Source organism: Cavia porcellus, unplaced genomic scaffold (genome assembly GCF_034190915.1).
Source record: "Cavia porcellus strain 051 isolate PalLab524CR breed Dunkin Hartley unplaced genomic scaffold, mCavPor4.1 scaffold_2, whole genome shotgun sequence".
Lineage (NCBI taxonomy): Eukaryota > Metazoa > Chordata > Mammalia > Rodentia > Caviidae > Cavia > Cavia porcellus.
Genome location: NW_026947485.1, coordinates 40,167,263 through 40,183,956, shown reverse-complemented (window position 1 = coordinate 40,183,956; position 16,694 = coordinate 40,167,263). Strand labels below are relative to the sequence as shown.

The window sequence follows — 16,694 nt, the reverse complement described above, 5'->3', positions numbered from 1 at the left end:
GTGTTTTCATTCCAGTCCAATTTAAGTGCTGCGCACAACTCTTAATGTGAGGCAGCCTGCCTCCTGGGTCCCTCTCCTACAAATTCTGTCTATCCATTCTGAGGATCCTGAGGAACCAGGCTAGTTTTCCTCCTCCTGGTAGAACCTTGTGGCAGTCCTCAAAATTAGCTGGACTCAGATAAAAAAATTTGGTGACCAATTGAGGTACAGTAACCTAAGTATCCCAGGTATATCCAGCTTGACCCACTTGTGACCCTGACAGGCGGGGTGGGGGGGAGATAGCATCAGCATCAGGATGTAAGAACGTTTGTTCTGCAAGCTAACCCAGGAAGGGGAATACTGAGAGATTCCTGAGAGCAGGCTTGTGCAGAAGGTTTTGGACAGTGCGATGATGTGTGCATGCCTTAGTGAGCCTGTCTGTCTAGGGGAACGTGACAATGCTGGCTTCCCTGTTCTGAGGACTTAGCTGTCTCTCTGCTGAATGTAATCCCTCCCCTTCCTCTGTGGCAGACTAATGGAGAATCATCCCCATCTGCTTCAGGGGTTCTGGGCAGGCCAGAGGACGAAGGACAAAGCCAAAAGGGCAGACACTTAGACTATCTCCTCCCCCCACACACTCATGCCCAGCAAGGGCCCTGGACAGGGCTGGACTGGCCATTGATTGGCTTTTATTGAGCTTGGCTTCCCTGCTGTGGCTTTGAAGGGCTCTGCCACTCTGGCTTCATGCCAGCCACACCCCTGGAGCCTTGTAAGTCTCAATATTAAATAGGACTTTGAATGGAAAGACTCGAGCCAGTGGATCCCCAGTCCACATCCCTATCCCCTGCCAGGAGAAGGTCTGGGGATCCCCAGGAAAAACTAGGAGGAGGACAGCTTCTGCTCCTGACCTCACCTGGCTTTGTCTCTCTCTAGTGTTTGCTTCTGTCCTCGGGGCAGCTGCAGCAGCAACAGAGACACTGAAAGGGCTCCAGAATGTAGAGGGGACCTGAACAAAACAGGTTCTTGCCTGCCAGAGCAGCCAGAAGCAAATGCGAAGAAAGCGGGTAGCTGCAGCTGTAGCTGCGCCTGAGCTTGGTCATAGTCAGGTCTTAGTGGGACACAGCAGAACCTGCCCCTAGCAGCTCCAGCCTAGCCCTGGCCTTGAAGCAAGAGAGATACCTTTTTCCAACCTGTCCACAGACCCTGCTCTCAGTGAGAGCACCGCACAGCCTCTCTACATTAATTCAGCCCAGAATCCAAACAAGACACATTCCATGGAGGTCTCCCAGCACCCAAGGGCCCTGCTGCTTAAACCAGACTTCCTCTGCCCAGCAGCTTGGCACTGGAGTTTTCCCCCCTGTCCTCCCCCTGTCAAGAGTCTGGGATATATATATCCCTAACGAACCAGTGCTGTAACTGTGTGCACAATTACTATTCTTTCTGGAGTGGGTCTTTGGGTTTTTCTAGTCATCTCCTAAGTGTTCCAGGAGGAGAAACATCTACCATGAGGATTCCTAAAAACAAACTTGTTAGGGAGCTGAGCTCTGAGAACACCAGCATGGCTGAGGAAAGTGGCAACTGTCTGGCAGTTGTCTTGCCAGTATGTCTGTTTCCTGCTGGAAGATGCAGCCCGTTCCAAGGCCCTCCCACCCAAAAGCCACCTGACCAAGCTCTGTATCCACAGTTTGCCTATGGCCACTGGCTGCCAAATCCCAGGCAGAGCTAAGCTGGTCAGCTGCTCCCCAGGAGGAAAGAACCTCCTGACTCTGTTGTGCAAAGGGCCAAGTTCAGCTGTCCAGGAAGCTGGGTTCCTTTCCTCAGAAGCAGCTCTCCCTGAATAAGGAGGCACCTTGCTTTCATTGTGTTCTGAACTCAGGTGGCATATTGCCCATGTGCACACATGCCAGGTGCCACTGCCCCACCTCCAAGTGAGCTCTGGGACCTCATAGCAGGGCCAGCCCAATGCTGGAGGCTGAGGGACATCCCTGAAGCTCTTTTTGCATCTTCTATGACTTCAGCTGTTGCCCACCTGAGCCTGCCCCAGTGAAGCTCCACCGCCTCTCCCCAGGGAGGAAACCTGATACTGTCGCCTGAGGCTTTTTCACTTGAGGAGTCATTAGCAGCTTCTGCTCTCACCCTGTCAGTCTGTTCCCAATTCATCAACACTGCTGCGGAGCTCCTTCCCCCACAGCCAAGAGAAGCAGGGCTTAGACCCACTCAGGAGCCAGTGCAGGAGCCCTGTCTGTTTACCACGCTCAGTGCAGCACTCCAGGTACAGGGGCTGTGGAGATAGGGCAGACTGCTAGGTCAGGACAGTACCTGGCTAATGGTACAAGGCTCAGCACCAGCCCATTTCAAATGGTGCTGACAGTGTTATCTTAGAACAGTTTGAGTCCTATCAATCCTTAAAGCTATAAGGGTTCCAGAGGACCTGGGAACCCAGAGTCAATAGAAATGATTGGCTGAATAGACTCTTAACTTGGGGAACTTCTAGCCAGGGAGGCCCTGGAGGAAAGCCCCAGCCTTAGCAAGATGGAAGCCTTGGAATTGGAAGTATGTATGGCTGACCCCAAAGTCCTCTCATAGGGAAGTTTGCAAGTTAGAGCCCTCCTCTCCCTGTAAGCAGGTGGACCCTGCAGGGATTAGGTCATGAGTCCCATCTGACTGTACAGAATCTCTAACATGCCGAGATCTTTGGATACTGATGTGCGGTGTAGAAATGATAATGAGGACCAGGTGTTGGGGGTGACTGGAACCTGGGTGTGAGAGAGGGTCTTAGCAGGGGCAAAACACTATTCTTGTGGGATGGCAGAAAACTTGGGCAGTGAGTCTTGGCCATTTCTAGCAGCCTTCCCTGGACCCAGAAAGCTTTCACTGCTCACGTGGGTTCTCCAGCCCTTGCCTCCCTTTCTAGTGGAAGAGCATACTTCATGCTGTGTAAAGGTAGAAATGTGGGCTCTGGATCTGACCTGGGAGATTTCATAATCACAGCATCCCTGCCCTCCAGCTGCTTGGGGCCTGCTGGGAATCACGTCAGAGGAGAGGAACCATCTCCATGCTTGTATGGTCATTTACAGGGGAAGAAAGGAGACCCAGAAAAAATGTGCATAGCTCGACCAGAGTCAGACACAAGTTAAAGGTAGGAGAGCAGGAGCACCTCACCTAAGTATTGCAGAGACTCAGTGCTACCTTATTCCATCAAGAGGCTCAGTCAGTGGCAGTGTGCCCCAGAGGAGCTCTAGAAACAGCCTGGGTGTTTGTGAGCCTTAGTTCTACCATTTCCAGCAGTGGCGCTCTGTGCCTGTTTCCCCACTGATAAAATGCATAATGTTGTCCATACTCAGAGGGGCTGAGAGAATCAGATTGGGAGAATGGCACCTGGCACCAGGTAGCACACAAGTTTGTAGCAACTGCTTAGCACATTCTCTGCTCCTGCTGTGTCTGTGGGGACCCTATGTGTGGTCCAGTCCCCTACACTTTCCACCCCGCTGCTCAGCTGGAAAGCCGTCTCCCTCCCTGCTCTGACAGGCCTCACTATTCGGATAATCTCCTGGCCGCAGGATTGGACTTGACACACTGTCATGTTGAATCAGCTTCTGAGCTACTGCCACCCTGACAGTGCAGGGCGTGGGGAAGAAGGAAGAGAGGAGAGATGGCAAGGGGTGGTCCATCTTCCAAGTGAGGCCAGAGCAACGTGCTAGAGGTGAGGAGGGCAGAGCACAGGCAAGCTGCTGAGGAGAGGTGTTCCTGCATGGCCACAGTGGGCTGTTCCTTGGCATGTCTCAGAAGTGCCTATGGCCTTGGGATGATGGGGGAAGCCTAGACTCTCAAGTGACCCTGCAGAGCACTGTGGGATGGGAGAGGGAGATTTGGAACTTGCACGAACTCAAAGTCAACCTGGTTCATTAGGGGACCTCACACTCTGGTATGCTTGAGGATCACCTAGGAGCCTGGTTTTGTTTTGTTTGACTCTCCTGGATGGTAAGCCTAGGTGAGACCAAGGGTCTTGCATTCTTAATAAGCTTCCCAGCTACTTCTGATGTTTGCCAGATTCAGAACAACTGGATTAAAAAAAAAAAAAAAAAAAACCCTTCAGAGAGCTGCCTGCCCCCTCCAGGGTCTCAGCCCAGTATAATCTGAGTGTCCCCCAGTGACCCCATACTCACTCACCCAAAGTGACCCTGTTTGTCCAAAGTCCCTTTCCTGGTGTCTTCTGATTTCTCTTCCTATTTCCACTCCCTTCTGCTGCTTATAAACACAGGTCTGGGCCCACTATGAGGAGCAGCCTGTGGAAGAGGTGATGCCTGTGCTGGAGGAAAAGGAGAGATCCACCAGCTACAAACCAGTGTTTGTGACCGAAATCACTGATGACCTGCATTTCTATGTGCAAGATGTTGAGACTGGTGAGTGTTGGGGTACCACTGGCTTAGCTGCTGGGATCATCCAGCCTGCCTCGGGTGAGGGGCTTCTCTGAGTGGGTGGGGAACCTAAGATTCAAGGACACCATCCTGAGGAGCTAGTGCTGCTGCCACCCCACTCCAAAGAGCCCACCTCGGGCCCCTGGGTCCAAGGGTCATCTCAAGAATCCACAAGTGATCCCTGGAATAGACACAGGCATGTGGCAAGGCTGAGCAGGTCCTCTGAGGATGGATGAGACAAAGATTTGTCTGAATGATGTTCTGAGTGTTAGGTAATGGTTTTGCTCTCACACATCTCCGACTGAGCTGAGCATGAGGATTTGCAGCCCTCAAAGTCTTTATCAGGAAGCAGGGAGCAGATCATCTATAAATGGCCAGGAAACACCAGCCAGGATGGTTCAGCCCCCTCTTCGTCTTCACTTCTCATAGGGAGGAATGAGATGTGGGAGCCTGGGATTGTTTTTGCTGGGGTTTCTTCTTTTCCAGAGGTTAGCATAGCCCCATGGTGTCCAGTTTCCATGGCAACAGAAGTCATCCCCTAGCAGCCTTTCTGAAGGACCCTCTTTTCCTTCCTGTCCTCAAGAGCTATGCAGTACAACCCCTGCAGAGGTGGGGGTGGAACAGAGACCTTGGGCTTCTAGAGGACAGTAGGGACTATTCTGGCAGCAGGTGACCCAACTCCCACCTCTCCCCACTCTCATTCGTCTGCATGCCCTTCCACATGGAGAAACAGCTGGGACCAAGGAAAGGTTCTTAGGGCCATCTCAGGGGCCAAGGAGCCAACTCTTAGTAGAGGAAGCAAAGGGGGCTACAGGTGTTCCTACCATCTGGGGTGGACAACCCCTCAGATGGCAGGGTCTGCCTGCCCACCTCCTGCTTCCCACCCTCAGGCCCACTCCAGATTGCCAACAGCCTCATCTTGTCTCAGCCACTTCCCCTCTAATGATATTTCCCAGGCAGCTGCTTTTGTGGCAACGTCATTTCACCAAGAAAAATTTGACCGTTCCTGGCCCTGGGCTGGCTCTGCTTGGGAAGGAAAAATGCAGAGGAGGGGTAGAGGCAGAGCTGATGAGCCTTTGGGATTAGATTCTCCTAAGGTCAACCACAGTTCTGATGAGAGCTAGTCTAGTGATTGCCTTGGAAATGAACCTTAGGGCCGGCCAGCCTCCAGGTCTGGGCTGTACGATGGGAAGGAGTTTCCTGGGATGGTCTCAGTGGAAATAAACGTGTTCATGGGCAGAGAAATCTGGGGAGAGGGGGCTCAAATAGACTCTTCCAGGGTACAAAGACTCCCCAGCAGGCAAAGCATGAGGTACCCTCTTTCAGGGGGACATCCTCTGGCCCTCTCTGCCTTTTCTCTCGAAGCCCACCTTCAGCAAAGGTCTGATGAAAACATTCATATTGGCTGCAAATGACCAACCAGGTAAGAACCAGTAAGAACCCCCGACAGTAGGGCCTGTTTGCTGGAGGCAAATAAATAAATAAATAAAAGTAGACCAAGCAAGTGGCGAGCCATCAGTGTACATGCTGCTTCTTAGGCCCCAGAGTGTGAGTGTGATTGTGAGCAAGACGCACTTCTCTGGAGAGATGCAGAGGATTTCCCACTGGCTGGAAGAAGGGTCTTTACTACAGAAGAGTACCTGTTCTGTAACCAAGCCATGTGAATGCTGGGGCTGGGTGATGCAGCAGGCTGAGAGTGGGTATCTGTACTTGCGTGCATACGCAGAGATCACTTTCTGTACAGCTGAATTATTAACCACACTGCATGCACTGGGAACTCGGCTCAGCCTTGTGCGAATAAACAGAAACAAGTGAGCTGTGGTCTGTGCCCTGAAGGAGTGCAGGATGTAGTGGCAGAAACATGAACACAGACAGAACTTACAAGGCCGATGGTGGCAAGTATAACAATAAACATATGTTGCATACCTCTTACAACCTGGCCTTAGGCCTGGGAGAGAGGAGTCCCATGCCAAACAGCCACAGCCATCTACTCACCTCTGAGAGAAAAAGAGCTCAAATCAGGGCAGGAAGAGACTACGAGGAAAAGTGACAGGGGACTGATGCTCAGCATGCTGGAGACAGAGAAGGTTCGGGAGGAAGGAGCCGGGAAGGAAAACTGAGGAGACTTCAGGTGTCATAAAAACAGGCCCAAAAAACTACAGGGACCATTGATCCCAGGCCAGAGTGATGATGAGAAGGCTGGGAAGGGAGATCACTGCCCTCAGGTGAGAAGAGGTTTGCGGATAGGAGGCAAGGTGGGAGCCTGGCCTGGGAAGTTCCGTGCAGCATGGATCTTGCTGGTTACAAGGAGCAGAGTGGCCCAGCCTGAATAGACCAGGCCTTTGTACTCTGCTTCCAGAATTCCTCCCCATCTCCTATGGCTCTAATTCTGGCCCCTTCCTGTCCAGGGCTGTAGGGGACCCGTCCTTAATCTTCACTTTTGCCACTGGGAAACACTAGCAGCTGGCCTGCTCCCAACCTAGAAGAGGCCACTTGGCCTCAACCTGCTTTGTGTCCACTCAAAGCCCAGACATATTTCTAAGGGCTTCCATAGCCCTGGCTCACAGACTAGAAGGCTGTTTGTACCTATGAGACCTCACTTTTGAAGATGGATGGCATGAGGACCACAGAGGACAGGAGGCAGCCAGTGCTGTGCTGCCCTCTGGCATATCTACTCTGTTCAGTCCCCAGCCCACCCAAAGGTAAGGCTCAAGTGAACTTGGCACATTGGTCTCACAGCCCTCTGTCTTCTGGCAGGCACCCAGCTGGAGAAGCTGATGGAGAACATGCGCAATGACATCTCCAGCCACCCTCCTGTAGAGGGTGCCTACGCACCCCGCCGGGGAGACTTCTGCATTGCCAAATTTGTAGATGGAGAGTGGTAAGTCACTTGGATCAGTGGGGCAGAGTCTTACACAGGTTGGAATGCAGGGATGTCTTCAGGGTGTAAACCTGAACCAGCATCCACGAGCTCTATCGGGTGTTTCCTACCATGGGCCGTAGCCTATCTGGGGCTGCACTTTGGCCCTGTAGTCCAGCCAGCTTCCAGAGGACACCATGGTGTTACTCCCTCTCTCCTGAGGAGCTCCCCAGTAGGAATGCTGGCTGGCTGGTTCATAGTGAGCCCAGACCAGCCTCCCGACGCCCACCTCTGCTGGCTTGGACATGAGCGGCAGCACTCTCAGGCTAGGAAGAGGTCATTATATGTGTGTCAAAAATAGGGTCCATGGCTGTCCCGAAGTGACGAAGTGACTTGGATGTGTTCCCTGCTGTGGCCTCCCAAACAGATCTGCTGACTAATTACAGCTGCTGTTTAGTGTGCTGGGTTTAAACAGCAGACATCAATCTAGTCATTAGTCTTGTTACTTTATGTCCCAAGAATGCATTAATCTGTTCCACATGCTCTGTCTCCCACCTCTGCTCTCGGGTCTGCCTTGATTCCATTAGTGCCCCAAAGCCGGGCCTCCATGCAGTCCAGGAACTGCCTGCGCTCCTTTACACCCAGAGACCTTGGAAGGAAATGCTCTGACCCCTGCTGAGGCCCCAGGGAGACAGGGGCCTCCCTGGGGTTTGTCCCTTGACCTCTGCATGATACCTTCGCAGGTACCGTGCCCGAGTAGAGAAAATCGAGTCTCCTGCCAAAGTGCACGTCTTCTACATCGACTATGGCAATGTGAGTACTAGAGCCCAGGAGTACATCTCCGGGGACAATTCTGTCTGATGTCCTGAACCCTCTGAGCTTTTTGGAGCACCGCTACTGTTTGTGTGACAGGCCAGGCAGGCCTGCTGAATTAGCAGGCAGAACTAGCATCTGTGGCCAAAGACCCCAAGTGCTCATAGGTCACGTGTCTAGACCCAACGTTAAGTGCCCGGCCACACTTCCATGCTTCTTTTTCCACTCAGTGACTAAGAATGGGCCCAGGGCCTCTGTAACACTGACGGCCTTTTACATCCCTCAGCTCTTGACCTCTTGCCCAGCTAGGCATTTTCTTCTGCACATCCCTAGCCCCAGCTGGCTGGGAAGGGCAGTTACAGGTGGCTGAGTAACTTCTATCCTTGCGATAGAAGGGTCCTGAGGGGCCTTCAAGCTGGACATGGGAGTCTGTTGACAATCCTAGGTGATTCCCTACTTGCAGCAGCAGGCAGAAGAGAGGCTGTAGTTGAGGAATGCAGTGCTCCTGAGGCAGGACTGTGATCATCTGCTTTCCTCCTCTGCCCTACTCCATTCTGAAAGTTCATGTATCTCCATGATTATTTTAATGGAAGCCACCAGGTACACCATCGCTGGGTCCAGTGAGAACATACAGGTCACTGCTGGTGAGCATAGGGCACATTCCTCCAGGGTTTCACTAGCTGGGGAAACCTGCACCCCAGTGGAACCAAGGTTGGGGGGCATGTAAGGAAGGCCTGTCTCTGATTTTCCCAGAGGCTCAGCACAAAGGGTGGCCCTTGAAAACAAGGAAGCACCAAGCAATTAAGTGATACACGTATCCTGCTATGTCTTCTACAGAGAGAGATCCTGCCATCCTCTCGCCTGGGTACTCTGCCACCTGCCTTCAGCACTCGTGTGCTGTCAGCTCAAGCCACGGAGTATGCCTTTGCCTTCATTCAGGTGCCCCAAGATGTGAGTCTAGACATCTTACTCCTTCCAAAGGAGACTGTGTTCTGACAGCTGCTGCTGCAGCCCTCACAGACTGGTAGGAGACTCAGAAGATGGGGCTGATTAACTTCAACCACAGAGGTTGAGGGACGGTGCCACAGAGGTGATGATGTGAGAGAATTTCTGCTAATTCTCGAGAAATGAGTAGACTTGGTGAGCCAGGCAGCATTTGGTAGAGACTAAACCACCATCGCTAGGTACTAGGTGGTTTGGGAGCAGTGGCAGGAGATGGGAGAGGGAAGTTAGGATCTGTGTATAGTGGGCTTATCTGCCTGCAATATTCCAAACTTGTTGTCTATATAATAGGCAGAAAGGGAAGTGGCAGCATTTTCAGTCAAAACATTACATGGTCAAATCTGTTTCTAGAAGTTCTTTTGGCATTACAAATGGGAAAAGACTGGAAGGATTAGCTGAGAGATGACTGCTGCAGTACATGCTAGAGATAGTGATGGCCTCTCCAGAGCCAGTCACGTAGGCATGGGCAGAAAGGGACAGGTCTCAGGTCTCAGGGGGGCAGCAATGAGGAAGGCGGGAGGAAGAATGTGAGGTGGAAGTGCATTTCCTAGGCATCGTGTTAGTCAAGGGCAAGAGAGGTAGCAGTTTGGGCTGTGGCACCTCCGGGAAGCTTAAAGCTTCCAGTTTGGAAGACATACAAGACATACAATTGGGAATTTGAGTATGAAAAACATAAAAGTGAAAAGGTTGCTCAGAGTGTGTATGTGGAAGATGTGATAGGGTGGGGGTAGAATGCGCAGTGCAAGGCGGGTGCAGATTGCCCCCAGTTTCCAGGAGAGAGCCTGTCTGCAGAGTCTCGCTCCATGGGAAACTCCAGTACTCCAAGGCTCTAGGTTTAAAGAGCTACCTGGTATTCAGGGCAAGGGGAAGTGGGCAGCGTCGCAACACTCACACCAGAGCCAGATGGGAGGGTAGGAATCGGTACTAGTGATTCTGTCCTACCTATTCGCAAAATGTACCAAATGGAAGGAAAGAAGCCACAGAAGATACTGAGGACAGATGTCACAGACTAAGTCAGGGGAGCTCTGTGAAGATAGGGAGACCTGAGGGTAAGAGCCCAAGGTGCCAACAAAGACAGACAGGGATGTGGTGGGATCGCAGAGCAGGGGCAGCAGTACTGGAGGTAGGAGGTGAGCAGGATCAGGGCAGCCAGCTTAGAGTTAGTTTGGGGCAAAAAAAAAAAACCCCGCTTTTCCTCAAGATGCAGCACAAATGGGCAGAAGCAGAGGGGTAAGGGAGAAGAGTTTCAGTCATATGCAGGGCAGGAAGGGGGACTTCCTTGAAGATCCATAGACCATCCTTAGGGCCCAGGTGGCTGTCCTAACTTTCTGTCATCCCTCTCACAAATATGGCTGTGTCCCTTCCCAGGAGGATGCTCGCACAGATGCCGTGGACAGCGTGGTCCGGGACATCCAGAACACTCAGTGCCTGCTCAATGTGGAGCACCCAAGCGCCACCTGCCCCCACGTCACTCTGCAGTTTGCAGATTCCAAGGGCGACGTGGGGCTGGGCCTTGTGAAGGAGGGGCTAGTTATGGTGGAAGTGCGCAAGGAGAAGCAGTTCCAGAAAGTGGTATGTGGTGTGGAGGGGCTCCCAGCTTTAAGGAAGGTCCCCAGCATCCTCCGCCATAAGCACCATCACGGATCAGGGACTGGGGACTGCACCCAGAGCTGCTGCGGGAGTGGAGAATCCACCACCGTGCCAGTCCTGCTGGGGAAAGATAATGGATTTGGATGTGTTGGGGTTTAAAAAAAAATCTAATTACATTCCAAATTAATTGGCTGCGGGTTTGGCTGAGAATGTAGCTGCAAACTAGAGCGGAAAGTTTCCCTTCGCATGTACCCCCAGGTGATAAGCTAGGAAGCTTTGCCTGGGGTGGCACAGAGCGGGTCAAAGCCTGTCTTTCTTCCCCAGTTAAGTCCTTTTCTGTAACATACAATTCCCAAGTCCTCACACCCAGAGCCTGAGTTGTCCAGGTGGCAACACCAAAGGCCTGGAAGGACCCTGTCACATACCCTCTCCATCCTGCATGAAAAGCTTGGCACTTGGAGCCTGGGAGCACCACTGGTGACAAGATGGGAAAGGGCCTCTGGTTCAGCAGAGGAGTCCTCACAGCCTCGCTTCTGCCACTGACTATAGCCAGGTGCCTCGTACTGGGCCATATCTTGCTCTGTTCAATTATTTTACTGACTTTTAGGTTGGGGTCTGGGTACTAGACAGCCCCCCCACTTGGTGCCATTCCTGAGTCCCTCCCAAACCTCCTCTTAGCACCCACCAAGGCTGCATTGCAGGCTAGTCTTGCTTCCCAGCTGAGGGATCTGTGTGAATCTTCCCAGGGGACAGGCTGGTGGAGAGTTTCGGTGCTCCTCTCCCGGTGCTGCAGCCCCATGGCTGAAGTGACTGGAGGGTGGCAGGTAGCTCCTGGCTCCTCCTCACAGGAGGAATCAGATATGGAACCCGTATTCTGTCCTAACAACGCCACTCAGCCCACTGCTCTGCCTTTTCCTGCTCCTGCCCCCACCACTTCTGGCCTGTGTGGTATGTTGGTGGCTCTTTGAAAGAAGACACTGGTGTGAATTGCTACTGTGTCTTGAGAGAAGCATGACCCCCCCACCCAGTCCCCCTCTGGTGTCCCCTAGTTCCCTCAGATGGTACCTGGGAGCCTGGCTTAAGTTTCCCTGCAGAATTGGAATCTTACTTCCCCACACAAAGCTACCCAGTGTATCTGGTGTTTAGAGATTCACTTTGCCTCCATCTCTGGGACAAACAGCCACCCTGTATTTATACCTTTATTCATTCTCTCAGCCCACATTTACTTAAGGCCTTCCATGTATCAGTGGAAACCTACAGCACCCAGCTCCCTGCTTACATTCAAGCAAGAGATGACAATAAAAATGAATTTTGGTACATTAAATGGAATGCTAGAAGATGATAAAGGCAAGAGAAGAAAAAAATAGAAGCGCAGAGTAAAGAGGATCAGGAATTGGGGGTGATTATAAATGGGGCCATTTGAGGCTGCATTGAATTAAGGTGATACTTTATGAAAACTGTGAAAGGGCAGGGTAGGCACCCAGGTGGCATGAAGGGTAAAGCATTCCAGATACATGAAGCAGCCAGCGCAGAGAATCGTGGCATCCCAGGGGGACAGTGTGCCTGTCTACTTTGGGCTTTACTCTGGAAGCAGGCTCTGAGCGTGGAAGGGTTTGCACAGATGTGGAATGACATGGGCCTGATGTACACACCTGCAGGTCATGCTGGCTGCTGAACTGACAACACTTAACGTCTTGATCACTCGTTTCTTCTCTTGTCCTGCAGATCACGGAATACCTGAATGCCCAGGAGTCAGCCAAGAGTGCCAGAGTGAGTTCTCTCCTCAGCCCCCAGAGGGCACTGAGTTGAAAAGCTTGGCCCTGGGGGGTCCAGCAGGTCCCACACACTGATTCCTTTTTCTTTCTTCTTACAGCTGAACCTGTGGCGCTATGGAGACTTCCGAGCTGATGATGCCGATGAGTTTGGTTACAGCCGCTAAGGAGATCCGTGCCTGGCTGCCCCCAGCACCACTCATACCAGTATCTCTTCCTCTGTTGGGAGAGTTTTCAACTCCAAACCCAGGAGAGGGGGCAGGGTGTAGACTGGGTCCAGCTTTGCTTCAGTTTATGGAAGAGTCTTATAAGGTGACATCAGGGTGGGGTAGGAGAGCTCAGGATGTGCTGCGAGCAGGCTATCATCTTCTGGGATGACAGCAATGCTGTTCGAAGTCTCTCCTAGAAGATTTTGTATTTTTATTTGGGGGTTTGTGCTTTTTTAAAAAAATTGTTCTCAAATCAGGAAGAAACATGAAAGACTTTGTTGTAGTGAAGGAGTAATCCTGACACCCAGGGCCAGCTGCCAGCTGGCACCCCCTCTGCGCCAGGCTGCCCTTCTTTCCCGGCTCTGTCCAACTGTTGATTATGTGGTTTCTCTGATACGTCCATTCTCAAATGCGTGTGCGTCTACATCTGCCTCCTCACCAGCCCATTCTGTATTTAAAGCTTTCAAGGTCCAATAAAATAGTACATGCTGTCTGCAACCCTTCCTGTCATGGTGGAACCAAAAGCCCAGGATCTCAGTAGCCCCAAGGCAGGAGGAGCCCTGAGCAGTTTGAACAGTCCCAACCAATTAGGAAAGTGCCTGGCCACAACGCCTCAAAACAGCCAGCTGGGGGAAACCTAGGCCATCTACAGAGTTCAGGCAGCTCTGATAGCCTAGTGGCTGCCCCTTGGCATCATGGACGTTGTGCAAAAGACTGGACATCTTGAACTCATTACACATGGCTGCCCTTGAGGGCCTTAAAGACCTCGAACAGCTCAGACCACAGTACCTAGATTGTTCCCACACTGAGTGTGCCCAGGGCACAGAAGTCCCAGCAAGGAACCCAAAGGGAACAGGGAGGAAAGTGAGAGGAATTCCCCAGCTGCTGCAGGGGCCAGCATTCAGCAGGTTAAGAACAAGATTTCTTTATTCTTCACTGGAGACTGGGACTGGAAGAACAGGCCCCCTGAGAGAAAGATCCAGACCCTTAGCAAGAAGGACCTAAGTGCTGTACAGGAGCTTTTGTTTGACTGACAGTCTTCCCCAAAAGTCTCAAGAGAAACCTGGTCCTGAGCTACTTCTAGCCTATGAGTGAGAAAACAGATCCCCAGCCCCCAGAGCAGCCATGTGGTATGCAGTGACAAGCTTGTCACATGCAGGAAATGCCACAAAGAACAGTGGGGGTGTGATGAGGTCACCTTCTAGACATCCAGTGTCTAGCCCCTTGCTTGTCACCCACCTCATTGACATGGCCCTGCCCATACTGCACACATGCTGTGCTGAAACGGGTAGCACATCTTGCCAGCAGCCCGTCTTCCACACTGACATCCTGCCCTGGGTGATGCTTTAAACTGCCACATACCAGTGCCCCTGTGGTCTTGGCGGTAGAGGTAGTAGGCCTGACTGACCAGCTGTTCCTCCTGCGCCACGGCCTGCCCAGACACATACTTGTTCTTACCAGTGTTCACACGGTGCTGCCCAGAACCGCTCTCCTTAGGCAAAAGGTATATGCCTGTCTGACCCCGGTTGCCCCTGCAGAGGGGGAGGTAAGAGTGGGAAACCCACGGGCAGAGAGTGGAGAATGGGGAGTCAGTTCAGTGCCAGTAACTAGTGGGTTTCCCTCCTCTTAAGCCTCATGGTTCTGCCTGCAGCCCCTTGGGGCTGATCAGAGCAACTGCATGTGCTCCTTGAGTCGGATCCTTTACAGTCCAGTGAACTGCATTCCCTGTGACTGTGTGCGTCCCTTGGGGGGGTCCACCAAGTCAGCAAGAGTGTGATGATGACTGGTGAGTCTCTCCATCGTCCCCACTTCTGGAGAAGCTGTCATGTTCCCAGCAGGAAGCTCACTCTCACCATGGCCTCTCATTTTCTTTTCATCAGTGGAAAAAAAAAATGCCCATTTCACTCATTTTTCTACCTCCAAGGTGCTCCTGATAAGGCCAAGAGGTAGGGTGCTGTCTATTCATGACAAGCCGTCGATAGAGGGCCAAGATGCCAACCTACTCTTTTGTAAAAGGGTCTGAAATCATCTCCCTGTCTTAACAGTTGCCTTGGTTACATCTGCGCCCAAGGATAAACCCTCCTTAGTTTTCCCATTGAAATTATGCCTGAGCCTTCCCACCTCTTATTTTCTTTCTCTTCCAAGGCTGGTTTAGACAAAGGTCAGAGCAGTCACCAGGCAGGGAGGCACTGCCTCTGCTGGTTTGATGTGGGTTCCAGCATGTTACTCCTCTCTCTACCACATCTGTTGAATTCTTGAGGTTTGTCCTGGGCAGGGCTGATGCCAGGGTGGGGTAAGCCATGTGCTGAGGCTTATCCCACTCACCCACACACAAAATGAAAGGAAACGTTCGAACAGCGTGTGTGCACTGGCAGTGTCTCTTCCTCCATGCTCGTAGTCTGTGTCAGCGCCGTACGGTCACACTGAAAGAGTCTCCCCAGGTTCCGCCCATCCCTCAGGTTACATAACTGTTCCTTGGCCTTGGAATCATAGGTTCTGCTTCCCATCCATCTTTCCAGTTGAACAAAAAAAATCATTCATCCATTCATGCTTCCACCAGATAAAGATTAAGCACAGCATTGGACTGATGAATACTAAGGTCATTTCTAGGTCCTCAAGGGGCCAGTGGGCTACATGAGAAGGCAGCAGATTCTGTAACGTGTAGGCCATAGCAGGGCCATTGCACCCAGGACTTCATGGCACTGAGCCCTGACCACATGGCTGGTAAGGCTTCCCAGGGGACAATGGAAGAGTTGGGCTCACAGATGGCAGGAAAGCATTGTTCATCTCTGTTGAGGGTTTGGAATTCCCAGGTCTCTGAGGGCCAGTGCGGCAGAGCCTAGGGGTGGGAATGGCCACCAGGGGTTGCTAATGCCCAAGGCTCCTCCACAGTGACCCTCAGCATCTTCTCTCTGCTACACGAAGGACTGGTAGGGAAGATGGGCAGTGGAGAGAAGTGTGCATGGAGCTGTCTCGTTTTATTTATTGGTTTGATTATTTCCACATCCTGGAGAGAGAGTCAATGAACCCCTTTTCTTGCATTAGCCCATGTTGGGAAGCAATAGGGAGGGCTAGAAAGCTGGTGCCTCAAGAGTAGTTATTGATGTCCTAATTATAAGAGGATGCTAATTTAATTTGAACCTAATTACAGTGCACTACCATGGGTGGCATGTGTTTTAATAATTAACATCCTTCAGATGCATAGGAGTGTAATAATATTTACACTGGGTTGGCCAGCAGTCTGGGGAGGCAGGCCAGGAGCCCATCCACCCCTCCCCCAGGGCAGCCTGGCTGCTAGCAGGTGGGGAAGATGGCAGGTGAGTCTTAGTTGCCTAGTATCCTACCATCCTTCCGCGGGAACATGTTTGGGCATCCCTTCTAGCTGTTTCCTTGACCCCACAGGCTGTTGGGCTCTACATGGTGCCACTTGGAACTCAAACACATCAGATGACAAAGATCTCTAGGCTGCAGCTTATCCCCTTATGTCACATAAGCAAGGACTCATTTCTGGCTTGCCTGGCTGCATGCCAGAAAAGGGCCTTTTGAAGGGTGTGGTTAGCCTTCTTTTCTGTTTTTGGAAGTAACAGTTGTGATGAGTAGTCATTTAGAAAGATACACAGCCATAAGGGTACAGCTCAAGTTTTCAGAAAGCAGACAGGCCCATATACACAGCACTGTATCCAAAAGGAGCACCACAGATAGCCCTGCTCTTGGCTTCCTGTGAATTCTTGACTCAGTGAATTCTGTCTGTCTTGTTGTGCGTTTGGTTTTGTTTGGTTTTTGGTTTTCAGTTTTGCCTGGTTTCAGACTTCACCTAAGTGGGTTCACACAGTATGTTTCAATGTGCTTCTTTTACTTGACATGTCTGAGATTCATCATGTGGCAACATAAGGGTCAGTGTGACGTTTTCATTGTCACTATGTGAAGATAGCACACCTGAGAGTTACAAAGAACCCAGAGCTCAACAGTCTGCTATAGCCAGAGCCAGATCGATGCCAGTCTCTAAAAGAGAAATCTGCCCGTATCAATAGCATAGGGGACAAGAGGTGAT

The 16,694-nt window shown here is 51.6% G+C and overlaps 1 protein-coding gene across 1 annotated transcript in view; it reads left to right on the top strand.

Moving 5' to 3' along the window:
• Snd1 (staphylococcal nuclease and tudor domain containing 1) overlaps positions 1–13,141 on the top strand; it is a 418,031-nt gene extending 404,890 nt beyond the window's left edge. Inside the window, exons 18-24 of the mRNA XM_003475164.5 lie at positions 4,241–4,382; positions 7,155–7,278; positions 8,001–8,070; positions 8,908–9,021; positions 10,441–10,644; positions 12,388–12,432; positions 12,536–13,141. Of these exons, the coding sequence (XP_003475212.2) occupies positions 4,241–4,382; positions 7,155–7,278; positions 8,001–8,070; positions 8,908–9,021; positions 10,441–10,644; positions 12,388–12,432; positions 12,536–12,601 (765 nt within the window). The 3' untranslated portion in view covers positions 12,602–13,141. The remainder of the gene's footprint in view (positions 1–4,240; positions 4,383–7,154; positions 7,279–8,000; positions 8,071–8,907; positions 9,022–10,440; positions 10,645–12,387; positions 12,433–12,535) is intronic.
• Positions 13,142–16,694: the final 3,553 nt, after the last annotated feature.